This window comes from Typopeltis vanoorti, chromosome 19 (assembly GCF_054136105.1).
Source record: "Typopeltis vanoorti isolate ZY-2024b chromosome 19, IOZ_Tvanoo_1.0, whole genome shotgun sequence".
Classification (NCBI taxonomy): Eukaryota; Metazoa; Arthropoda; class Arachnida; order Uropygi; family Thelyphonidae; genus Typopeltis; species Typopeltis vanoorti.
Genome location: NC_143567.1, coordinates 38259632 through 38285079, shown reverse-complemented (window position 1 = coordinate 38285079; position 25448 = coordinate 38259632). Strand labels below are relative to the sequence as shown.

At 36.7% G+C, this 25448-nt stretch overlaps 1 protein-coding gene across 4 annotated transcripts in view; it reads right to left on the bottom strand.

The window, feature by feature from the left end:
* Positions 1–25448, bottom strand: part of LOC150096005 (1-acyl-sn-glycerol-3-phosphate acyltransferase gamma-like) — a 172751-nt gene that overhangs the window by 73661 nt on the left and 73642 nt on the right. For all 4 annotated transcript variants that reach the window (XM_090409114.1, XM_090409113.1, XM_090409112.1 and 1 more), the window contains exon 3: positions 4201–4370. In XM_090409114.1, the coding sequence (XP_090265240.1) occupies positions 4201–4370 (170 nt within the window). The remainder of the gene's footprint in view (positions 1–4200; positions 4371–25448) is intronic.

The following is a 25448-nucleotide window of genomic DNA, read 5'->3' as shown; positions in this document are numbered from 1 at the left end:
GAAAGTGACAGACACCTGATCAAAAAAAATTCAGACTGGGATGTTGGAATGTTAGAACCATATTTGTAACTGGAAAAACATACCAAGTCTCGAGAATTCTAGAAAAATACATATTAGAAATAATGGGATTAAGTGAAACAAGATGGACAGGAACTGGAAAAATTAAACTCTGGTCACTACTTAATCTATTCTGGGAACCAAAATATGAGTGATGACACAAAGGGAGTTGCACTAATGATGACGAAGAAAGCTCATGGTGCACTAATGAGTGGAACCCATTATCGGAAAGAATACTAAATGCTAGATTCAAAGACAGCAAGCAGAACATCACAATAACTGCTATATATGCACCAACAAACAACACGATCCAGGAAGAAAAGGATAATTTCTATAACATGCTAGAGAGAAGTATAGAAACAATAAATAAAAAAGACATGCAACTCATAATTGGAAACTTTAATGCTAAGGTCGGAAATGATACTACTAATAAAGAAATCAGTTATGGGAAAGTATGCAGAAGGAAAAATAAATGAAAATGGGGAATTACTTATAGACTTTTGTGTGTTCACCAGCTTGTAATAGGAGGGAGTCTCTTCCAACATAAAAAAAACACATAAGTGAACATGGATATCACCAGATAAGAAGACAAAGAACCAAACAGACCACATACTTATAACAAGGAATTGGAGGAAATCACTCCTGGCTGTCAGGAGTGATTTCCTCCAATAAACAGCTACTATAAAAGTAAAAATATTTAAAAATAAACAATGAACAATATGAAGAGGTTTAGAACTGAAAAACCAAGAGATTAGAAATAAATTTACAACTCTACAGGATAAATGGGATAGACTTGAAAAAAGAGGAGGAGATAACACTGAGGAAAAATGGAGAAAGATCAAAGACATACTAATAAGCACATCAGAAAAAACATTGGGATTTTGAACTAATACAGACAAAGAATGGGTATCAGAAAATACCAAATTAAAAATAAAGCAGAGAGAAAGAATAAAAGAGAAACTGTTACAGACCTGGTGAATATGTTGAACAAGAACAAGCAGAAAGATATAGAATAATTAACAAAGAATTAAAAAGAAGTGCAAGAAACGATAAAAGAAAATACATAGAGAGGAAATTAAGTGGAAAAAGAAATAAACGGATAGTTTCCATATATAATAAAGAAGGAAAATTATTATTAAATGAAAAAGAACAGATAAATAGATGGATGGAATTCTTATTGGAGAATTTCAAGAAAAGACTGATGGTGACCAGAGCCTAGAATTAAACGAACAAAATACATAGTTGGATATAAATTTGAATGAAATAATAAAAATAGAAATTACAAAAGCAATAACTCAAATCAAAACAGGTAAAGCACCAGGAACAGATAACATACCAGGCGATATACTAAAAGCACATCCAAAATTTACAGTAGAGATATTATATCCCCTATTAAATGAGATATGGCAGAAAGAAGATTGGCCTAAGGAATGGAATACTGGATTACTGGTTAAATTACTCAACTTAGGGAACCTATCTTAATGCAAAAATTGGAGAGGCATAACATTGTTGAGTGTTATAAGTAAAATACTAGCAAGTATTTTATATACTATACCAGTAAAACAGGCTCTAGATTGGAAAACTCATGGGGCAAATGAAGATGGGGAAGGCCAAGAGAAACATGGAAAAAGAACAATATTGAAAGAAATAGCAAATATTAATAAAAACTGGAAACAAATAAAAACAGAAGCAAATAAACAGAGTCCAGTGGAAAATGCTAGATGATATTAGAAAGAATCAAAAGAGAAATAGAAAAACAACTAAGACCTGAACAGGCAGGATTTAGAGCCAATGGATCATGCAACGAGTTATCACTGAACAATCATTGGAATGGCAGGCAAGCTTATATTTAAACTTTATCAATTTTGAGAAAGCTTCCAATAGCATAAACGGATCATCCCTATGGAAATTACTTAGACATTATGGATTCCCAGAAAAAATAATAAGAATAATTAAAAAAATGTATGAACATTTCAAAATTAAAGTAATACATGGAAATACCCTCTCAGAACAACCATTTAAAATAAAGATAGGAGTAAGGCAAGGTTGTATACTTTTCCCTACTACGTTCTTAATTATCATAGACTGGGTGATGAGAAAGTATCCTATGGAATACAGGATTACAATGGTTACTTCAAAACCAACTTCATGATCTAGATTTTACAGATGATATCTGCTTACTTTCACAAAAAGCAACATACAGAACAAAAAACAACAACACTTGTAGAAACAGCCAAAAAAGTTGGTCTTAAGATAAATAAAAATAAAATAATGTTGATGAAAATAAATGCAAATCAAAATAAACAAATAATAATAGACGATACACCACTTTTTACATACCTTGGTTCAATAGTATCAATAAAAGGAGGAACTACTGTAAATAGAAGGAAACAGTTGGCTTATTCAACTTTCAACCAACTTAGAAATATATATATATATTATTTTATTTTATTTTTATTTTTTTATTTATTTATTTATTTTTTTCAGAAACGCATCTCGGAACATCAAGACCACATTCGTCTTCTTAAACCGCAGAAATCTGGCCTCTCTCAACACGGAATTGAAAATCCAAACCATAGGATCCATTGGGAAAAGGCTAAACTTTTACATAGATCTTTATTTAAACATGAACGTTTATACAAAGAAAGTTCTGAAGCCTTACTACACAGACCAAACCTAAACCGCAACGACGTTCTTACTATTCCTAAAGCATGGGAAATTATCATACAAAACTGTGTTAAATAATTAACGTTTTTTTTTTTTTTTTTTGTACTACTTTAGCACGTTTTCATGAGATTCTATTGTAATCATGCGCCCTAACTGTATGTTATTCCTAATTTTGTTTAAATACTGTACTAATGATGTCCTAAGATCATTAGGATGAAATATTTACAATTAAATAATTTTCACTGTGGTTTATACGTGTGTTCCTTCTAATTAGAAATATTTGGAAAAACAGGAACTTATGTATGAAAACTAAAATGAGAATATTTAAGTGAAATGCAAAGGCAATACTTATGTATGGATCAGAAACATGGATGCTAAACAAAAGATGGTCAACAATGTCCAGGTCTTCTTAAGTGTTTAAGAATGATAATGGGAATATATTAGCCAAAAAAAAATATCAAATAAAGAACTATGACAGAGAACAAATCAGAAACCCATGTTGCAATAGATACACAAAAGGAAATGAAGGTGATTGAGTCATGTGTTGGGGAAAGAGGATAAAAAAATAGTAAAACAGGCTCTAGACTGGAAAACTCACATAGCAAATGAAGACAGAGAAGGCCAAGAGAAACATGGAAAAAGAACAATATTGAAAGAAATCGCAAATATTAATAAAACTGAAAGCAAATAAAAACAGAAGCAAAACAGAGTCCAGTGGAAAATGCTAGTGGAAGACCTATGCTCCCAGGTGGAGTAAAGAGGATTAAGTAAATAAAGTAAGTAAATGCTTGATCAAAGAATGGAGACTACAGATATGAGGGTTCTGAGAAAAATTAGGGTAGTGAACAGATGGTATCAATGGCACTATCATATTAAAAATGAGGTTATTGAGAAGGAACTTGATATTGTTAGCATTCAGGAATGTGAGTGAGCAGAGCTAACTTCAAGTAGTATGGTCACTTCAACATTTTTGAAGATACAGATAGCAGATGTCATTTGTTGTATAGCTGTGCACAAGGAAATCTATTGTTGCTGCCATTTCCCTTAGGGAACTTCCATTAATTCAAAATAAGCCAAGCTTTTCTACACTTCATATCTGTTGTGTCTATTTGATTCTCTGCTTTGAATATGTTAACTTCTGCCTTTGCAGCTTATTTTGTAATTCATGTCAGAACAGATTTAACCTAATATTTTAAGATTTTTAATACATGGGTGTGAATTAGTAGAAGGATCATTTAAAAAAAACTGCACTGCCATAACTTGTGAATATAATGTGAATAATTCAAGTTCCATAATGATATGTTGCTGGCTGAGTGAGACCCCATGATGAGTCCTGACTCCAAGAAAATTAACATACAGGAAAGTGATTTGAAAAAGTACGACTTAAACCCATCATTTAAACAAATTAAGACATTTAATTTATAAAGACAACTATAATTTCAACAAATTTCAATATATAATAAAGATATCACTTACTCCAAGAAGATGCAATTTATCAGAAACAAGCCAAGTCTGCAGCCAATCCACATCATACTTATGATTCATAATAACAAGAGCATGTTCCTTACCAAAAGTTTTTAAAGTATTTTCATCAGCATAAATACGACAAGTACATCCAGCCCACCATTCTGCTACAGCTACAATTTCTGAAAATAAAAATGGACTAATTTACATATCATTAATATATAGTTTTATCACCATGACTTACTTCAATCGATGTCAACTTTTCTAAAGCATATTGTTACTTGAATACAAAAAGAATGAGGGCAAGAGATGAATGTGAAAGTGTGTGTGTCATTTGCTGGAAAAAGAAATGTTACTGCAGTAATAAAATTCTTTCTCATCCATCAGATGACAGGTTGAGTACTTTATGAACAAATCTTTCCCACTTGGTGTCATTTCTCTGAAGTTCGATAATTGTGACCTGAATAGAATCACATAATACACTACTCAAGGAGATAAGAATAAATTTTAGGGATTTATGGTTAAAAAACAATTAATATAGCACTTTCCTGGACTTATCTAATTATTAAAATAGATTCTTCTTTTTTTATTACTAGGTCCTTTATCTCTTCATAGACAAACTATAACGAAAGAGGCAATTTTTAAGATTAGCAGTAAAATTATAGAAGAAACTGAAAAAATGAATACACAATTCTTATCAGGTTACAATCCATCTTACTACTGTGAAGGCATTAATAACATTAATATCCAAGACTGGAAATGAGAAGGTAGGATAGAACAGAGACAGAGTAAAGGTTTTCCTCACATTTCTGTAACGACTGTTCAAAAATTCTGCAAGAAGAATTCCGTACATATTTTATTCTATCAGCAAGCAGAAGAAATGCTGCTGATATATGCTATCACTTAATATTATTAAATGTAGTATATAAGGCCACTAAATACCTGGTAACATAAGGTGGCTAAGTATTAAATGTTAGCAGAATTTATTAATAGTCTTCTGTAATGTATATTTTCTCTTATGTTTTGTTTCCTATACAAATTTGCTGCACTGTTTTCTTCTAAACATGTAAATACTAACCCAAGTATAAACTTGGGTTAGTATTTAGATGTTTAGGATCTAATGCCATTTCCAAAGACTCTCTCTGTATTATTATTATTATTTTGGGCAACTCCAAGGAGTCGACAGACTCATCGAGGGAGGCCCCAACATTAAGTCAAGAACAACTATTCGACATTCACACAGTATCTGTCATACCTCGCCTTGAACTCGTTCACGGTCGTAGCACCCACAACAGACTCTGGCAGCTTATTCCACTCATTCACCACTCTCCATGTAAAAACCTAGCTCTAACACCCCTGCTTGCCCAGCTTCCATGTATGGTCTCTAGTCTTCCCACCACCAGTCCTATTTTCAAAAATATCTTCTGGATTAACCTTATAGTAACCCTTCAGTAATTTGAATGTCTCAATCATATCATCCCTTTTCTGCCTATCAACCAATTTTTGCAACCCACAAATCTGCAACCTGTTCTCATAAGGTTCATTGCACAGATCTGCTATCATCTTGGTCACTCGTCTCTGGATCCTCTGCACCTCCTCCCCATCAAGAAGAAGCCCTGGCACCCATATCTGGGCACCGTAGTCTAGATGAGGTTTTATCAAGGCTCGATACAGAGGAACAATAACTTGTTTGTCTCTGCTTGTTAAAGTATTTTTCAGAAGCCAAGTGATTTGATGAGCTGATTCAGCCACTTTTGCGATGTGCCCCCTAAACTTAAACTCTCTATCCACCAACACTTCCAAATCCCTAGATCAATCTCCTGGAGTATAGTTCCACCAATGTGATATACTGCTGCTAATCTTTTCACCCCAAAATGCATAACCTTACACTTTGCCACATTAAATTGACATCCATTTTCCTTAGCCCAGTCCTCCAAACTATCCAAATCATCTTGCAAAATTTTGATATCCTATACACTCACAATTGCTCTACTCAACTTTGCATCATCAACAAACAAGTGAACACTTCCCCTCAGATCCTTTCCTATATCATTAATGAACAAATTGAAAAGTAGTAGTCCATGAACAGAACCCTGCGGCACACCAATAGTCACAAGCCGTCTTTTGGACTCAACTCCTGAATAAACTACTCTCTGGTATCTCTCCATCAACCACCCTCCTATCCATCTCACCAACCCTACATCCATCCCCATCTGCTCCAGTTTACTGATTAGAGTTCCATGTGGTATCCTGTCAAAGGCCTTGGCAAGGTCCAGTAGAATCACTGTAAACCCATTACCCTTATCCAGTTCAGCCATCACTGTGTTATAAAACGTGAGCAAGTTACTGAGGCATGATCTACCCCTCACAAAACCATGTTGTTCCCTATACAGTATCCCATTTTCATCTATCCAATCCTGTATTTCTTCTCTTGACTAATTTCTCCAAGACCTTAACAATGATTCCTGATATGCTAATCGGTCGGTAATTTACAACTGGGAATTGTGGTGAATGAAGTGGAGGTGAGTAGTCTATTGCAAAACCTCAATGTCAATACATCTGTGGGATTGGATGGTATACTAGCTCGTGTCGTACGTGAAGTGGCTAAAGAATTGTCAGTACCCTTCACCATTAACCCAGACCCGAGACTCAAATTAAACAAAATGGTCCAGGGTACTGACAATTCTTTAGCCACTTCATGTACGACACGAACTGGTATACCATCCAATCCCACAGATGTATTGACATTGAGGTTTTGCAATAGACTACTCACCTCCACTTCATTCACCACAATTCCTGCATAATCTATTGGTTCATTCATTTCTGCAATGTCACCACCTGGATGATATATTCTTGCAAAGTGCTCACTCAGTAATTCAACTATGTCAACTGATTCGGTTACCTCTCTACCATCGGCATTCTTTAAAATCATTCTGCCATATACATTTTTTCTTTTGCAAAATATCGAAAAAACTGTTTGAGATTCTCTGCCTGCATGGGCAATGTTCTTTAATAATCCTTTTTTGCTTTTCTTACCACACTCGTTACCCTTGTGGCTTGCGCTATATACCATTCATGTGCCTGTCGGTCACCTTTCTCCTTAAATTTCTTCCATAGTTGTTTCTTTTTTTGCAGCTCAAGCTTAATGGTGTTATTCATCCATTTAACCCCTACTTGATTTATTATTCGAACTCTAGGTATACAGTCAGCCATTGCTTCATGCAAACACTTCTTAACCGCCTCCCATGCACTATCAACTTCTAGCCCTTGCAGTTGTACATGCCATGGCACTGAACCAATCAAACTCCTAAGCTTGTCATACTTACCAGCCCAATAATTCCACATGTACCCAGTCTTAATTGTAAATTCCACACCTTTAGCCACCTCCCAAGTCAAGACCCTATGATCACTCTCACCAACTGGTGGCAACGTGGTCAAATTCGTTACAGCCAAATTCTCAGATGCAATTACTAGGTCAAGCACTCTCTGACCCCTAGTTTTTTCCATTACATGCTGTCGCAGATAGTCATCCCTTAATAACCGCATAAAATCCAATTCCTTCCTCCCATGTGTCCGCTCCTTCTTCCAATCAATGTTATCATAGTTGAAATCTCCCATAATAATTACCCTCCTTCCACTCATTTCTTCTATTTGCTTATGAATACTATCTCTCTACCATCTATTCCATCACCCGGTCTATAGCAGCACCCAATTTTATATTTTGTTCTGCTAGCCTCAATTTCACACCAAATGGCCTCTTTTCTCTATCCTGCAATTCAACTTCTATTCTCCTTGGCTGCAGCTCCTCAGCTATCATCAATAATACTTCTCACCCGATTTTATTCTCCCTGTCACTCCTGAATACACTATACCCCTCACATTCAATCCCACTAGCTATATCATCTTCAGTCAGCCATATTTCACTAATGCCAATAACTTGTGGTCTGGAAGTGCCAACCAGGGCCAAAAATTCTTCCTTCTTGTTCCTAATACTCCTAGCATTAGTATACATGAATTGCAGACCCCCGTTAGTCCCATCCCTATTTTGATGCCTTATACTAACTATCCCATTCTGATTCATGGTCTTTCCTACTCACTTGGGCATATTGTATTGTATCATATTGTAGCATATTGTGATTCAGCTGAAGAGAGCAGATGTGGGAAAATCTGAGGCTTCGCTCTTATGTCACTCTTCAAACACTATATTTCATCTGGATATTTCAAATATAAAAACACAATATACAAACAGAACTCTGGTCTAGCCATGGTTATAGAAGCCATGTTTCTATAACCATGGCTTTTGCCAGCTTTAGCAAATTTTTATGTGGAAAAATTAGAAAACAATGTCCTAGAACAGTGATGGCGAACCTTTTTACCCAGGTGTGTCAAACATCTTTTTTTTTTAAATATTGACATTGTTGATGTGCCACTTGCATACATGCATTATAAAATTAACTACATAATCATAGATGGTGACTTATACATATCATATTACGCTATTTATTTAATAGGACATTGATATAAAATCTATGAATACATATTATACAATTAATTTAATAAGGTGAAATTACAAACTTACATTACATTTAATAACTTTTCTGTTCCTTCGCGTTAACTGAAAGCGATCTTACATGATTTATCGCAGTGACTTTTAATGGGATTATATTGATCAAGTGCATATAATAAACAACTGTTATACCAACTAGTTTCACCAACTAAGGCTGTTGGCATCTTCAAGGGTATGTAAGGCACTAAAAAGTAAAAAACTGTTACAAACTATAATCAACTGATTCCAATTATATTAAACAAAGAACAGAGCGCTTACAATACATGCATAGAGCGTGCATGATGTCACTTGTTGTTATTTAGGAACATTCTATAGTTGGCACTGTAATTCAGTTCTGGTAAGTTGAGAGATCTAATAAGGGTCTTCCAGATCACGAGTAAGATTAGTCCTTGGTTCCTGTTAAGGTTTTGTATACAGCAGGCAACTGTTGTGGCCTCTTTGAAAATTCAAGAGCAGAAGTCCTCCTCTATGTAAGGAATTGTGATTCTATCCCATTCTATAGTATGGTTCGTTCTTGAGAAATGAAAAGCTAACCCCAATTTTTCTTCTCTGTTATTATTGACGTCACCTATGTGTTCTTTTTGCCTAATTTCAAGGCTCCTTGAAGTTTGGCCGATGTAATTCAAGCCGCACAAGCAGGGTATGTTATAAACTCCAGCATATTTGGAGAAAGGATGGCTATCTTTTGGAGATCTTACGAATTGTCTAATCTCCTTAGACCACATAAAATAAGAGTGGCCTAAGGAGTCTTGCAATCTTATTGGAAACTGTCCCTAAGTATGGAATGACAATGGTAGAAATATAACGTATATCATCTCGTTGTCTTTGTCGGGGTTCAGAGAAAAGTATCTTGTGGATGAGTCTTCGAGGAAATCCATTCATGGTAAGGTTGGTAGATATCAGGGATAGTTCTTCCTGGAGGTCTTGTTGATCTGTTGTAAGGAGAGAGGCACGGTTCTTCAGCATGTGTACAATACTAAGTTTCTGAGAAATGTGGTGGCAGGAAGTGAAATGTAAATAACGTCCTGTATTGGTAGGTTTGCAGTACACTGAGAGGTTGATACCACCATTTGGAAGCTTCTTAATTAAAGTGTCCAGAAATGATAATACCAATACAGGACGTTATTTACATTTCGCTTCCTGCCACCACATTTCTCAGAAACTTAGTATTGTACACATGCTGAAGAACCGTGCCTCTCTCCTTACAACAGATCAATAAGACCTCCAGGAAGAACTATCCCTGATATCTACCAACCTTCCCATGAATGGATTTCCTCGAAGACTCGTCCACAAGATACTTTTCTCTGAACTCCAACAAAGACAACGAGATGATATACGTTATATTTCTACCATCGTCATTCCATACTTAGGAACAGTTTCCAATAAGACTGCAAGACTCCTTCGACTACATAAAATAAGAGTGCCCTTTAAACCTACAGAAACGATTAGACAATTCTTAAGATCACCAAAAGATAGTCATCCTTTCTCCAAATATGCTGGAGTTTATAACATACCCTGCTCGTGCAGCTTGAATCACATCAGCCAAACTTCAAGGAGCCTTGAAATTAGGCAAAAAGAACACATAGGTGAAGTCAATAATAACAGAGAAGAAAAATTGGGGTTAGCTTTTCATTTCTCAAGAACGAACCATTCCATAGAGTGGGATAGAATCACAATTCCTTACATAGAGGAGGACTTCTGCTCTTGAATTTTCAAAGAGGCCACAACAGTTGCCCGCTGTATACAAAACCTTAACAGGAACCAAGGACTAATCTTACTCGTGATCTGGAAGACCCTTATTAGATCTCTCAACTTGCCAGAACTGAATTACAGCGCAAACTATAGAACATTCCTAAATAACAACAAGTGACATCATGCATGCTCTATGCATGTATTGTACACACTCTGCTCTTTGTTTAATATAATTGGAATCAGTTGATTATAGTTTGTAACAATTTTTTACTTTTTAGTGCCTTACATTAGTTATGTACCCTGAAGATGCCAACAGCCTTAGTTGGTGAAACTAGTTGGTATAACATAGTTGATTACTATATGCACTTGATCAATATAATCCCATTAAAAGTCATTTCAGAACTTTTTGGTCAAGAAAATTAAACGTTTTTTAACAAGAATACCAATATCTTTCAACATTCAAGGTGTGTCACCTGAAAACCTCAAGTGTGTCATTGCTGACACGTGTCATAGGTTTGCCATCACTGTCCTAGAAGAATACCAATTATAAACCAAAATTATGGAAAAAGGTATAGACGATATATTCTTAGTAAGAACCATGGACTACCTTCATTTCTGCTTTTTTACAACTCGTGAAACTACCTGAATGGTCATCACCTTAATATAAAATTTACCTATAAATAGAATCTAATGGTTCACTCCCATTTCTAGAACTCTGACTAACTAAGGAAAATTAAAAAATCGCTATATTTTGAAAGCTACACATATTGACATATCTATATGCATATTCACTTTCTGCACTATAACCAATACCCTGCCGACTCATCGACAAGGATGAATTAGCCACAGAACTTACTTTGAAAAAACACTTTCCTTCAAAATGGCTATAATGGCCACATCATCTCCAGAATACTCAACCAACATGAGACTAGAGAAATTTCTAATGAAGAAGAACACAGACGATTAATCATGCTTTCATATATTACTTCTATTTCTATAAAACTGGCAAAAATACTTAAAGAATATAAAATCAAAGTAGTATTTAATCCCTTGATTAAGATGAGATACCTACTCTGGTCCACAAAACTTTGACATAATCTACTTCAATATCTGGGTGTTTTTCGGTTATGGTGCAATTGCCAGTCATCTTACTATGGCCAGACAATTCAACTGAACAATGTATCGAAGAACATGTTGAGATATTGATACCTCCGGAGTGAAGCCTCAGCTTTGCCATCATGTGCTCTCTTCAACTGACCCACAAGACGTTTTGCAAATGAGATATCAAATATTATGGGATAATGAGTGAAAAGATGTGTTGGCAGTACATGTTAGTTTAGTTTAACGATATTGATTACAACAAACAAGGAAGATGTGTGATGAGTATGTCTAGAAAAGGAAGAGAGAGTTGTTTCCGATTTCAGTGGTGAATTGGACATGTTTGTGTTGTTTGTTCAGATGGCTAAAGAATGTATTTAATGTTTCGCAGCCATGGGGCCAAATGGCAAAAAACATCATTGACACATCTGAGTCAGACTTTGGGCTTTAGACTGGCCAAATCGAGAGCTTGTTGCTCAAAGTCTTCCATGTAAAAGTTAGCCATTGGGGGGGGGGGAGTGGTGAGCCCATGGGTGTAACTTCTTTTTTTAAGTAAAAATTGTTTTGTCACAAGAAATACCAAGAGCGTAGTACGTGGGCAAAGAGGTCCGTGATGTCAGGTGGATATATGTTCTGTAGGAGAATAATAGTATTGTTGATCAGGACATTTACAAAATATAAATGGAAACATCATACATATTAAATTCAAATACTAAGTTGCAACCTAAACAAAACAGAAAAACTGGCCATCAAATCCTTAAAAAATAACAAACACATCGTAATCACAAAAGCAGATAAAGCAAATGCTACCATTGTCCTGGATCGGACAGCATACCTAGAAAAAAATGAACCATTTGGTATTGGACCACAACACTTACCAAATAGTGAACTACAACCCCACTAAACGCATCAAAAAAAACCAAAAAAAAAAAAAAAAAAGTAGAATTAAATCCATGATCACTTGGCCAGAAGAAACAAAGAAAAAACTAATACCTCGTTATGTCTGCGCTCCCAGTATTCATGGCCTGCCAAAAATACACAAAACAAACACACCATACGTCCAACAGTTGAAGTTATAATTACCATCAATAGTGGTAATTATTACCACTTAGCCAAGAAATTAGCAGCCACACTCAAAGAGTTGGGTAGGTCATTTCCCCCTCCTACATAAAAAATACACAATATTTTATAAACGAAATTAAAAACATCACACTCAACAATCAAGATTATTAGTCAGCTTTGACATAACTGCCCTTTTCACCAATGTTCCAATCAATGTTACTATTATTCTCCTACAGACATATTTCCACCTGACATCACAGCCCTCTTTGCCCAGGTACTCAGCTCCTGGTATTTCGTGTGGCAAAACAATTTTTACCTACAAAAAGAAGGTACAGCCATGGGCTTACCACTGTTACGTCGTTACCTTCTTATATTTCTTCTTACTTTGCTTATAGTGTTTACTTCGTGTCTATATCGTTAATAATTTCTTAATTCAACACTTTGTGTTATAACCTTAATTATACCTCATTAACCTCTTTTAATTTATGCAGTCTCTGTATTTACTTTGGGCCATTAACAACTTTAAGGATATTGCACGTGGATAAAAGACAGATTCCCAATAGACAATGGCAATTCCTTGCTTTCAGTGCTGGTTTTCTCTTCGGATTCAGGGAAAATTTATATCATACTGTGCCACCCTGAATCCTAGATTTCTGAACTATGAAAATTCAAAGAACCAGAACTTAGCATAGCACACTATCCCTAATTTCTTAAACTATATGAAGTAGTTCAAATCTCATCTATCTCTAACTTAGTTTGCAGTCGTAGCCTCCCTTATAAATTACCTACCGCCGTGGTTCGATTATTTATGAGCGGTGCAACAGAAAATGAAATCAGGCAAATCAACTATTGAATCCAGAGAAAATATTTATTTACACTCTAGTCAGATTACATATCATGAATAAACTTTTGCACATGCTAGCTTCAATATCAGTTTTAAAGAAAAACATATTTATCTAACCTTTCATACTCTATCTTAGCATATATAAGTATCAGTTTAGTTAAAATATTCTATCAAAGGTAAATCATAAGCTAAACTTCACAATACTAAGGGTTATTCATTCATAGACATTAATTTAATCCTAATTTCTTCATTCATGTCTCAGAGTTACACTGCCCTCTTAAACTGTATCTCTAAAGTCCTTGCATAAAATTCACAACCTTCTAAACTTAATGTCCAACTAATAATCACAGTCTTTCTTTCGTTATACATTCACTAAACAGATTAAAGTTTCTACTTTACCAATTGCTGGGGAACCATTAGAACATCATACATATCTCATATCTCGATATAACATCGCCGCCAGGTCCACTTTCCATTCTGCTTGGTCTGCATTACCCCACTGAATGGTCCGGACTGGATATATCTCCGGCGACGAAGACACGTGCTTGCCGTTCACTAGTCATCAGGCTCGGAAAGGCTTAGCAGTCTCTGTGGCAATCAGGAACTCAGCTTTGCTGGGCAAATCCTTAACCGGCGATCTCCCAAGGATTCTTCGGCATTCTCCCACAATTCTGCTTTGAAGATCCCTCCAAGGAAAGGGGACAAACATCGACAAGCGAAGAGGACGACAAAAGAAAAAGCAAGCCAAAAAGCTCTGAGCTGGCGCTGCTTCACTTTTTAAATTCTGAGCCCAACACTTCTTACTACATCAAATTTCTCCCTCTTTGCTCACGTCACCTTACATCTTCCAGCACCTAGCGCCACAATCTCCCCTAGCATACTCTTCGGTGGTGGTGGTGGTGGAGATCGCGTGCTCTCCTTCCACAGTGCACGTGTACTTGGCATACGTGTTTTGCACCTGGCTATCGGTACTTAATCCGATTAGCCTTTTCTCAGTAACATACAAGTATTTATAGAAATTTAGCAAAGTTTAAACAATGGACTATTCACAGTAAATACATTACAACACTATGGACAAATAAAAGGATTCTTAAATTATTAACGTTTCTGGTAATTTACAAGCAATTTTATCCGCCTGATATATCAGTATATGCCAAAATTAAGATGCATGTTAAGTTCTGAAGAAGATATAAATTAATATAGTTTCATTCAGAACTTAACACCACTTTCTTTCCCCAATGGCTAATTTTTACAACGAGCTCTCGATTTGGCCAGCCTAAAGCCCAAAGCCTAGCTGATATGTCGATGATATTTCGCCATTTGGCCTCATGGTCACGAAACATTAAATACATTCCTTAGCCACCTGAACAAACAACACAAAATGTATCCAATTCACCATTGAAATTGAAAACAACAACTCTTCCTTTTCTAGACATACTCGTTACACATTTTCCCTCAGGCTGTCTCTCCCTCTCGGTCTAATGCAAACCTACACACATAGGCCAGTAGATACACAAAAATTCACACCACCACCCAACACAAAAACTAGGAGTCATAAGCACCCTCAAACACTGAGCACTATTTGCTCGAATGAAAAAGCTCTAAACCAAGAACTTGAAATCATTAACTATAAAATAAAAAATAAAAAAAACAGTTTACAAGATCCTCCATAAAAATAAAAACAAAAAAGATTATAAGAATACCATAGCCATACCATATGTTGGAGGCATTTCAGAAAAAATACACAGAACACTACATAAATACAATATCAAAACTACCTTCAAACCTCTGACAAAATTAAGAAATTTACTCAGTTCTTCCAAAGATCCTCTTCCACACCTGGCCCACCCAGGAGTTTACAAAATCCAATGTACATGTAACCTACCCTACATAAGGGAAACAGGATGCACTATCCTAATCAGAAAATATGAACACAAATGACACATTAAATACCTCCATTATGGAAAAACAGACCTATCAGACCACATACTCCAAACATACCATAGAAATGACAGGATGACAGGAAAGGCACCAAGTCCCTACACCAGACCAAAACCTGGTTTGAGAGAAAATTTAAAGAAGCCCGTGAAATGCTAAAACACAATCCAAACCTGAACAAAAATGACAGACTAATCATTCCAAGAATGTGGAGGACCCATCTACACCCTTATAGCAACCGGAACATGCCCAGAAGGAAATCTCAATATGAGAAGACTTTAGAAATGTTTAATGTAGTTCTGTTTTTAATTTATTTTTAAATTTACTTTTTTTAAACTTTATAAAAAAAAATTTATACAAAAAATATTATTAAAAAAAATATTTTTTATAATTTTTTTTTCTTTTCCCACTAGAGGTCAGGCTAGATAAAGGATTAATAAGCAGCTTAGATTCATTTTACCTTTGTAAAGTGCAGTAGCATGTTTCTTATACATATGTATTTTTTTGATGCCCTCGATACAGAGGTCGAAACATCAAATGTTACTTTTCTAATGTTAAGTAAAGTAATTATTTTAACACGTGTGTTGCATCTCCATAAATTCTTAACCATGTAACTAAATTTTATCCTATTCTGTTGTTCTGCCTTAACATACGCACACTGGATCACAAACTACATTGATATCAGTGGCGCTGTGTGCCCATTTTGTTTGGGTGTGCTGTCGAGGCTTATGCAACCCATGCTACAAAATCATGTCAGTTTGACTGTATGATTGCATCTTTATCGATGTATGAAAGTTTTAAAAGTGTATAGCACATCATTGCTCATCTTAATTGGTCTAATGCAATTAACTGTAGGATAACTTTGAATACTTTATAATTTATCAATTAATAATAACCAAATCTGCACAGGGAGGGGGACAATGTGTTTATTTTAAGATACTATATATCGGAAAACAATAATGAAGGAGAATGCTATATTTGAATTACTCAAAAGGTGTAAAATTTGGAAGAGGAAGATGAGGCTTACCTTCTTCGACTACCAATACAGTTTCCCATTGTAAATATGGGCAAAAAAGTTATAAATTTATTAAAAATAATGTATTAAAAACTTGTCTATATTATATATAAAAACTTGCCTACCATGTCAGTTCACAGTACATGAATGCAAAACAGATGAAACTCTGAAAACAAAACCAGCAACTCATGACAAATGACAACGTTCAACTGGATTGGTTGACAAAACAACCAATCACAGCCTCTAGGTGCTATTGTCTCAGAGCTCATCCTGCCTCGCCTTCTGAGTAGTTTAATAAAAATACTAGAACGCTAAGAATTTGACCCTCTGAGCCATCTGTACATTTTTTCAAAGTGATCAATGGTGTATGCATTTAAATGGACACCCGAGCTATTAACGTGAATGTGATGCAATGTTTACACATCGAAAAGTGCCCTTTGTGAAATATTAGTATATTCTGTTTAACATTTTGCTGCTTTTCCATTCAGAATCATCATAGCACAATTTGCAACTGTTATAAAATCGCAAAGCACTCAACTAGTAGCTGTGGAAACAATTCAAATTAACTTTAAAGATGCAGCACTCTCAAGGAACTAGATACAAGGCAGTTAATTAAAAAAGGTTAGACTAGATAAGTTCGCCCAGATCACTGGTAAATTAATGCAGCCATACTTATTGAGATTAGATGAAGGTTGTTTCATAGCTGATGCTGATTCTAAAAATACTCTCTCAGACTTATATGGGGCCTGAAAAATTGAAACTCAATATTTCTCCTTCACTCTATAGCTAACAGCATTGGATAGCTACAACCGCATGTGTGAGCATTACAAATTTGCCAACATAGCAAAATCACCTATAGACCCAGTGACGACTATGTTCATTAAAAATCCTATTCAGTTGAAAAGTAAAAATATCCAGACATCGTGATATCACTTTTTTATTTACCAATGCATCGCTGACAAATCACCAAACAGAAAAATCACCTAAAACCATAGATCTATTCACATCAAAATTAAAAAATCTCATTCTAAAAAAAATGCAGACATCATGATATCAGCTTTAGTGTTACTTTTCCATTTACCAATGCATCACTGACAGAGGCCCTTAACCTTATTAAACCACTTCCACACACAACATATGACTTAAATTCACAGTGCACTCAGATTATTTTTCATAGAAAGGAATATGCAAACTAGATGGAAATGCAATGGACTCCCCCCCCCCCCCAATCCGAGCCAATTTCTATATAGAACATCAAGAAAACCAAATCAGTCTAGCTATGATACGTAGATGTGTTTGTTATTTGATCCCCCAGTCTACACACTTTTTTAGTGGATTTAATAGCCCATATCCAAAAATACTCTTCACAATAAAAAAAAAAACAAACTAACTTCTTTTTCTAGACACAAATTACATGTCTCCTAGACTGGTCAATATTCTTTTCTTTATAGAAAACCTACACACACACTGGAAGGTACATACATAAGCAGTCACACCATCAACCTTCTCAACAATACATCATCCAATTCCTGACATGTACTCTTAAAGGAGTGTACAGGATATGATAGTAGTACATGAAAACTTATATCATTACTAACGTCCTATCTACAATTTTCCTCCAAATCAATCTGTTATCTGTCAAGACTCCAACATTATCAGATCTTATATTTCTATCTTCTAAGGCACTTTTTACTGTTTCAATCCACCTATATTTTGGTCATCCAGTGGCTCTTTTTCCTGCCAACCTGGCAGATAACACTTGTTTTGCTAATATTTCCTCTCCCATTCTGTTTAAGTGACTATACCAGCTGAGATTAGCTCTGCTAACTCATTCCTGGATACTAACAATGTCAAGTTCTTTCCTAATATCCTCAATTTTAATATGATTTTGCCACTGATGCCATCTGTTCACACCTCTAATCTTTCTCAGGAACTGTCTAGTCTTTGGTCAAAACACTTGACCAAAGACTAGAGACCCTGCAGTCTCTAATCTTTGGTTAAGTGTTTTATTTCTAGCTCAGCTCTCAGATTGGTTTGAACACTGTCTTGTACACAGCTAATTTAGTGTTTTGACTCTAATTTCTCTCTTATTCCACATAAATTTATTCAGTTGACTTCCTACCATACCAGCTTTGTTGATTCTGTTGTTTATTTCCATATTTAATTTACCATCTTCATTAAAAATCGTGCCCAAGTAGCTGAAATGTTTTACTTGCTCTATAGGTTCTCTGCGCACAATGTTGATATTTTCAATGCTTCTGCCTATTTTCATTGTCTTTGTCTTGTTATTGCTGGCCTTTATACCATAGCTATTACAACAGTTATTCAATTTAGTCAGGGAATCTTGCAGACTTGTACTAGATTTATTTAGAAGTATAACATCAGTATAACAGCAGGTGGGAGACTGTTCCACAGTGCAGCAGTTGAAGAGATGAAGGGGAGAAAAAATAACTTGTTCTGTTTGTTTCTAGGTGTACTGTGAAGGAATTTTGAGCAGCAGCTGCCCGTGTTTCAACAAGCTTAGTACTGAATGGAGGAATTATTGATGTTATTTCAGATAAGTATTTCCCATGGAAATACTTATCTGAAATAACATCAATAATTCATCAGCCCCCCCCCCCCCACCACTTTCACATCTGTGTGAAAGTGGGGGGGGGAGCTGGTAAGGTAAGGGATGGGTCATTAACTGCATCAATAATTCAGTGGCTCCCCCCCCCCCCCCCACTTTCACATCTGTGTGAAAGTGGGGGGTGGGAGAGCTGGTAAGGTAGGGGATGGGTTATTAATAAGTCTAATTGCTCTCCTCTGTATTGAGTCAAGCATTTTGAGAGAACCTTTAGGGGTCCCACCCCATATGTGGGAGCAGTACTCAATAGCTGGAAAGATTTGCGATTTGTATAATGTCAACAGCTGTTCGGGGGTGAAGTAACGTCATGAGCGAAAGAGAAATCCTAGTTTTTTTGAAGGTGAGGATGAAATGGTTGTGATGTGTTTATGTTAGGAGAGGTTTGATGTGAGGGTAATTCCAAGAAGAAAGAGAGAGATATCAAACTGTCTGGGAATTTGGGTATCGTCAAAAAGGATACCGGGAAAAAATAGTTTTTTTGTTTTGTTTTTTTATGGGAAATAGTACAGAATTGGGTTTTATTGGCAGTGAAATTGATGAGGTTATCCGAACCCTCATTGTAGGATGGCTTGGAGATCAGAGTTGAGGGCGGTGGTGGTTGATGTTCTGTAGGTTGAGGTGAGGTGTGTAGGGTAAGGTTTATCAAATGCAATAGAGGAGTGTAGTGCGCTGTCGTCTGCAAAACTGTGTATTGGGTTGGAGGTCAATTGAAGTAAGTTGTTGATATATAGCAGGAAGTTAGTGAGAGGACAGAACCTTGTGGAACTCCAGCATTAATTGAATAGTGAGAGGATAGGGAGCCATCCACCATCACACACACAGTGTGAGTCCAGACAGAAAGCTGGCGATCCAATTACAGAAGTCCTGGGTCAGACTGAATGATGGTAGTTTGCTTAGTAGGCCTAAGTGCCAGACCCGGTCAAAGGCTTTGGGGATATCTAGTGTAACCACTTGAGATTCGCCAAAATTCTCCATGGCATTTTTCCAGGGATGGGTGACATGTGAGCAGATCTCCTGTTGATCAGCAGTGACAGAATCCATACTGGCAGTCATTTATTAGGTGGATGTCTTCAAGATAGTGTAGGAGTTGGGAATTGATGATTTTTTCCATTACTTTTGACAGGACTGAGGTAAGTGAGATAGGGCAGTAGTTGGATGGCAGTGACTTGTCACCATTCTTGGGAATGGGCTGAATATAGGCCAATTTCCAGTTTATGGGATAGATTCCAGTTGAGTAAGAGAGTATATATATAGGCAACATAGGATAGGAGTCAGTTCTGGTGTGCAAACTTTCAGGACAATTGGGGGGAATGCCATCAGGGCCAGGAGACTTTTTGTGTCTAATTTGGATGGTATTTTTCTGATTTCATCCTGGCAAAAGGATATATGGGGCATTGTATGTTGGGTGTCTGGAATGGTTGGGGGACATTTACCGTTGTCATGCATTGGAAGCAAAGTATGAAGCCAGAAGATTGGCTTTTTCTGTGGGTGATGATGCAATAGAGCCATCTGGGTATGATAGGGGCAGGAACAGTGTTGGACAGAAGTTACGGCAATTGCTTTGGTGAGAGACCAAAAGGCTCGGCTGCCGTTTGGACAGGCTGCTAGTTTCCTGCTTTTTGTTCTTTCGAATTCTGTTATAGAAGCATCGATTTTTTTTTTTTTGCATCTATTTGGGCTTCGGTGTAAGCTTTAAAGAAGAATGAGGTTCTTGATTTCAGCCAGTTATGGTATGTCTGGTATTTCATCTGTACAGCCTTGGCACATCTTTTGGAGAACCAGGGTTTCATTCGGGAATGGCAGTTCAGAGTACTGTGTGGAATGTATGTTTCCATGCTGGTGAGGTTTATTTTGGTAATAAGCTCGGTGCATATGTTTGGATTGGAAGGCTGGAAGCAATAGTCCAACCATGGGAATGTAGCATAGAAGTTGCGGAGGCTGTCCCACTTGGCACTGTTAGAGTGCCAAACCATTCTTGTATGGGAGTGTCTGGGTAAGTGTTGTTGCACAGGGGAGGAGATGAGCACTAAGTTTGTGGTCAGAATTGCCCAGGGGCTCACTACTTTCACTGTGTATTTGAAGGGGTCACTGGTGAGGAAAAGTTCTGGGGTGTTTGGGTTCTCTGGTATTCTGGTTAGCATCTGAACAAGTTGTGTAAGGTCGTTATTGATGGTAAATGTTTCAGCATCTCTGCCTGCTAGGAAAGCCAGCTAGTGTTGTGGATAGTAAAATCTCCTAGGAGGATAATTTCCCTGTTGGGAAAGTGGGAACAGAGAAAGCCAATTTTTAGGGAGATGAATTAAAGAGCTCAGAGTGGTTGGTTGTGTTGTGGGAGCGATAGAGACAGTCCCTTCCCCACTCAGTCAAATTTGAATTTGACTGAGTGGGGAAGGGATATTTTCAACCAAAGAAGGTCAAAGTTGGGTAATTCTAGGTCGGGTGCTCTCTGGCAAAGTATGTCAGAGCAGATGTATGTGCAGACACCACCCTTGGGTCAAAAGGAGTTAAAGAGCATGTAGTTTGGAAGGTCGAGATGAATAGTGATGGGGGGGGGATTTTAGTTTCTGAGAATAGGTGGGGTTTGGTAGACTGAAGATGGTAGTGGACACTATTAAGGTTGTAGTTTAGGCCACGGATATTGATGAAGTGAATATGTAGGGTTTTGTGAGTCATGCGTTTGACTGCAAGAGTCCTGCACATTTCCTATGCAGTGCATACTTGTCTCCATGGTGGCTGCTAGCGACATCATTTGGTTTTTGCACTAGTTTATCTTGTTTGTAGTCGATGATCCAGCTGTTACCACCATTTTGACGTTTTTCTTTGACGCTGGCGTCTTTGTTCCCTTTGTTTAAATGATAAATCTGGTTGAGCATGTATGCGTGATTGGGGACAGGTGTCTTTGAATTTGTTGTTGATCGCTGTTATTAGTTTTGATGTGCTTGTCGACGTGTTGCAAGTAACTTTTACTAGGCACCGAAAGTTCGTTCCGTCCTTCCTTTTATTTATAGGCTCGAAATGATGGCACCTGATGATATTCTTAGAATCGATGTTGCATTCTTCAGCTAGTTTGTTGATGTCCTCTTTTAATGATTTTCCGTTTTCCGTCGGAAAGTTCAGAATGACGGAGTTGAATTTTTTGTTTTTGGCCTCCATCAAGCTGTTTACCATTGATGTGATTAGATCGTGGAGTTCTTTCGTGGGCAAAATTGAGCTTGCGTTGCGCTGTTCGTCAATTTGTTCGAGCTTAGCTTCCACTGCGCTTATTTTGGAGGTAAAAGTTTCGTTTAAAGCACTGATGTGCTGTTCGAGGTTTTCAACATGTTTAACTATGTTCAGAAGTTGTTTTACCGAAGGGAGGTACAGCGAACAGAAGAACGGTAAGTTAAGTTTGATAAGTAGCTTTTGCACAATTCATCTATTTTGGCGCAGGAAGAGTGCAGCCAGTGGCAACAAAACTTGCAGAATATACCCTTTTTTCTATCTTGCCATCATTACGTGCCACAGCTGCAAAACTTTTGTTTTGCAGCTGTGGCACGTAATAGGTTTGTTGGCAGCGATCGATGGCACTGTGCTGGTGAGACACGGGGTGCTTGTTCACCATTCGCTTTTGTTGCCGCCATCTTTGCTGCGTACGGTAGGCATAGTGAGTGCTTACACGTGGCTGATTTAGAATTGGAAAGATAGCTGATTTAGTGCGTTATAAGTACTTACAGGTCGTACAGAAGTATTTCACTGCTCAGTACCTGCTGTTAAGGTTTCTGTTTGATGATTAATTTCAATGAAAAAACACTCACAATAATGATAAAATGGAGGAGCACAAGTTTAGAGTAGCTTATTCACCGAAACCATTGATGAGTTCATGTTTGAAAATGGTGTTAGTAATAACCAGTATATGTCCTGAGCAGAAATCCAACAGGTATTTGCCATTACTATCAGCTTTGCTCTTTTCTCCAAATTTTTCCAAAACATTTTTGTATGTCTGACAATCATTTACTATTCTGCTATTTAGATTCCCAAAGGACCAACTTTTCATTTTTCATTGTGTCCATTGCTTTCTCAAAAGCCTCAAAAAATTCCTCCATTTCTACCTTAGCAAAACTTTCTGTAGGACCATAGGCACAAATAAGTTTCATTGCCCAGTTCCCCATTCTGATATTTGCCCACATCACTACTTGATATTGCCTGCTATTCAAGATTAGCCTCGTATTTAGTGTTGAATGCTGTGGCTACTCCTTTTCCTTGAATGTCATTGCCTGAATATAACATTTTGTATTTATTGCTCAAAAAGATCTCATGAGTCTGTCTTTTTTGTTTCAGTTACCCCTATTATGTCGATCTAGTATTTAGCCAATTCCTCAGCTAGCTCCATTTCTTTGCCATTTAGACTTCTTATATTGATAGCAGTGATCTTGAACTCTGGTGACATTGAGTTAGGGGTGTGTTACAGGATTTCTTACAGTAGTTGACTTTTCACTGTTCACCCTGGTTCCCTGGAGAAAACAATGGAGCTCTTGTTTAACTGGGCGATACCCCAGCCGGAATGAAATTCTGTCATGTTGTGCCATCATTTTATATTGTGGTTTAAGCCAACAAGAATACAATTCGGTCAAATACACTCTTTTAGCTCTTTTTTCTCTTTTTTTCAAATCCCAAATTCGAGCTCATCCTCGTTCGTTCAGTATCCAAGTAGATACCTAACAGGGTACACCACGAGAAGGCGAGGATTGTACATTAGGTCAGAAGGCCTGGTCAGTTCTCTGCATTCCTTTAAAGTCTATGTGGAGGTCTCCTCTCAGTTATACAGCTTTGATCCTTAAGCGTCCCAAACAATACAGCATCCTCAAAACACTAACACCCACATGGCCACCAAGGCTATTTATTCTAATAACAAAGTTCTTGCTACAGAACTCAGTTATCTTTGCCACACTCTTTTAGCCAATGGCTATAACTATTCAAATATACGAAACTCATTCCTCCCCATCCCTCCTACACCTAACACAAAAGTTCACAGCAAAACTATTTCTATCCTTTATACATGAGATACATCTGAAAAGACAGCTCAAGTTCTTCAGAATCTCCATGGCAATTTTCAGAACCATACATCCAACTAGCAACCTTCATTTTTCCAAGGACCAGCTTCAGATCTATTATTCACCTTGAACATAAAAAATTATGTTTGTTATTGTCAATATGGCAAGTCAGCAATGGCAGACTATGTTCTGGATACCCTAATCAGACAGGATTATAAGGAAGGAGACCAAATGTGCTGTATAGAAGATGCTATAGGTCAGAATCAGCATCAGTTATGAAACTCTTCACTAACCTTAATCAAGTATAGCTGCATTAATCTGGGAAAAAAATCAAAGATTTGGGAGATAATCATTCTAAAACCTCGTATCTACCTGATTGTTCTAATTAACGTTAGTTGGCCACCTGAGAGGTCATCACGACAAGATATCATTTTTAGTCACTCTTTGAAATTGATTCCACAACTATCCAACTGCATGCTTTATGCTTTAATAATAATTGTAAATTGTGATGTGAAAATGCAGGATGAAAAGCCAATGAAATTCTAGCAACTTAATACATTACAGACCATAACACTTAATTGAATGGAAATATTTTCAAAAGAAAATATGCAGTTATTGGGACAGACATTACTTGGACCATGGACTGAGAGTTGCTAGGGTGCCAAAGATGCACATGCTGGTAGTATATTTTTTACATCCATGTACACAATAATTTTTTGCATAATGTTATTTTAATAAATTTATAGCTCAAATAAAGAAATTTTCCGTATCTTTTTTTTTTTTGTTTACTGAAGAAAAATTAGAAACAAGTTTACAGTATGATGTATTTACCGTATAAGTAAACTAATCAAAACTAATACAAAGTGAATGATAGCATATCTACAAGTGGCTAAATGACATGCAATGTTTTTAAATTAACATGCAATTTCACCATAACAAACTTATACAATACTGAAATGCCATGGTCTCTTATGTACTGTAAATGCCCCAAGCACTGTTCAGAGATTTTAATGCGAATGCATTTTGATCTGCTGTGAGCAAGCGCAGCATCTATCTTGTGCAAAGCTTTTTCATTTGCAATTCTTCATGCAAAATATATCCTGCACGTTCTTTTGAAATGTCTATAGTCTCAGCAATTTCACACACTTTGACTCGCCGGTCATCCAATAGCATATCGTGCAATTGATCAATGATTTCTGCTAGTGTTACACTTTTTGGATGTCCTTCACGTGGATCATCTTCAAAGCTGGTACAGTCATGTTTAAACTCGGCAGCCCATTTCTTAATTGACGAAAACGAAGGAGAAGAGTGCCCATAAACTTTTATGAACTTTGAATGAATTTCTTTTGGCATTAAACCTTCTTTTACAAAGAAATTTATAACCACAT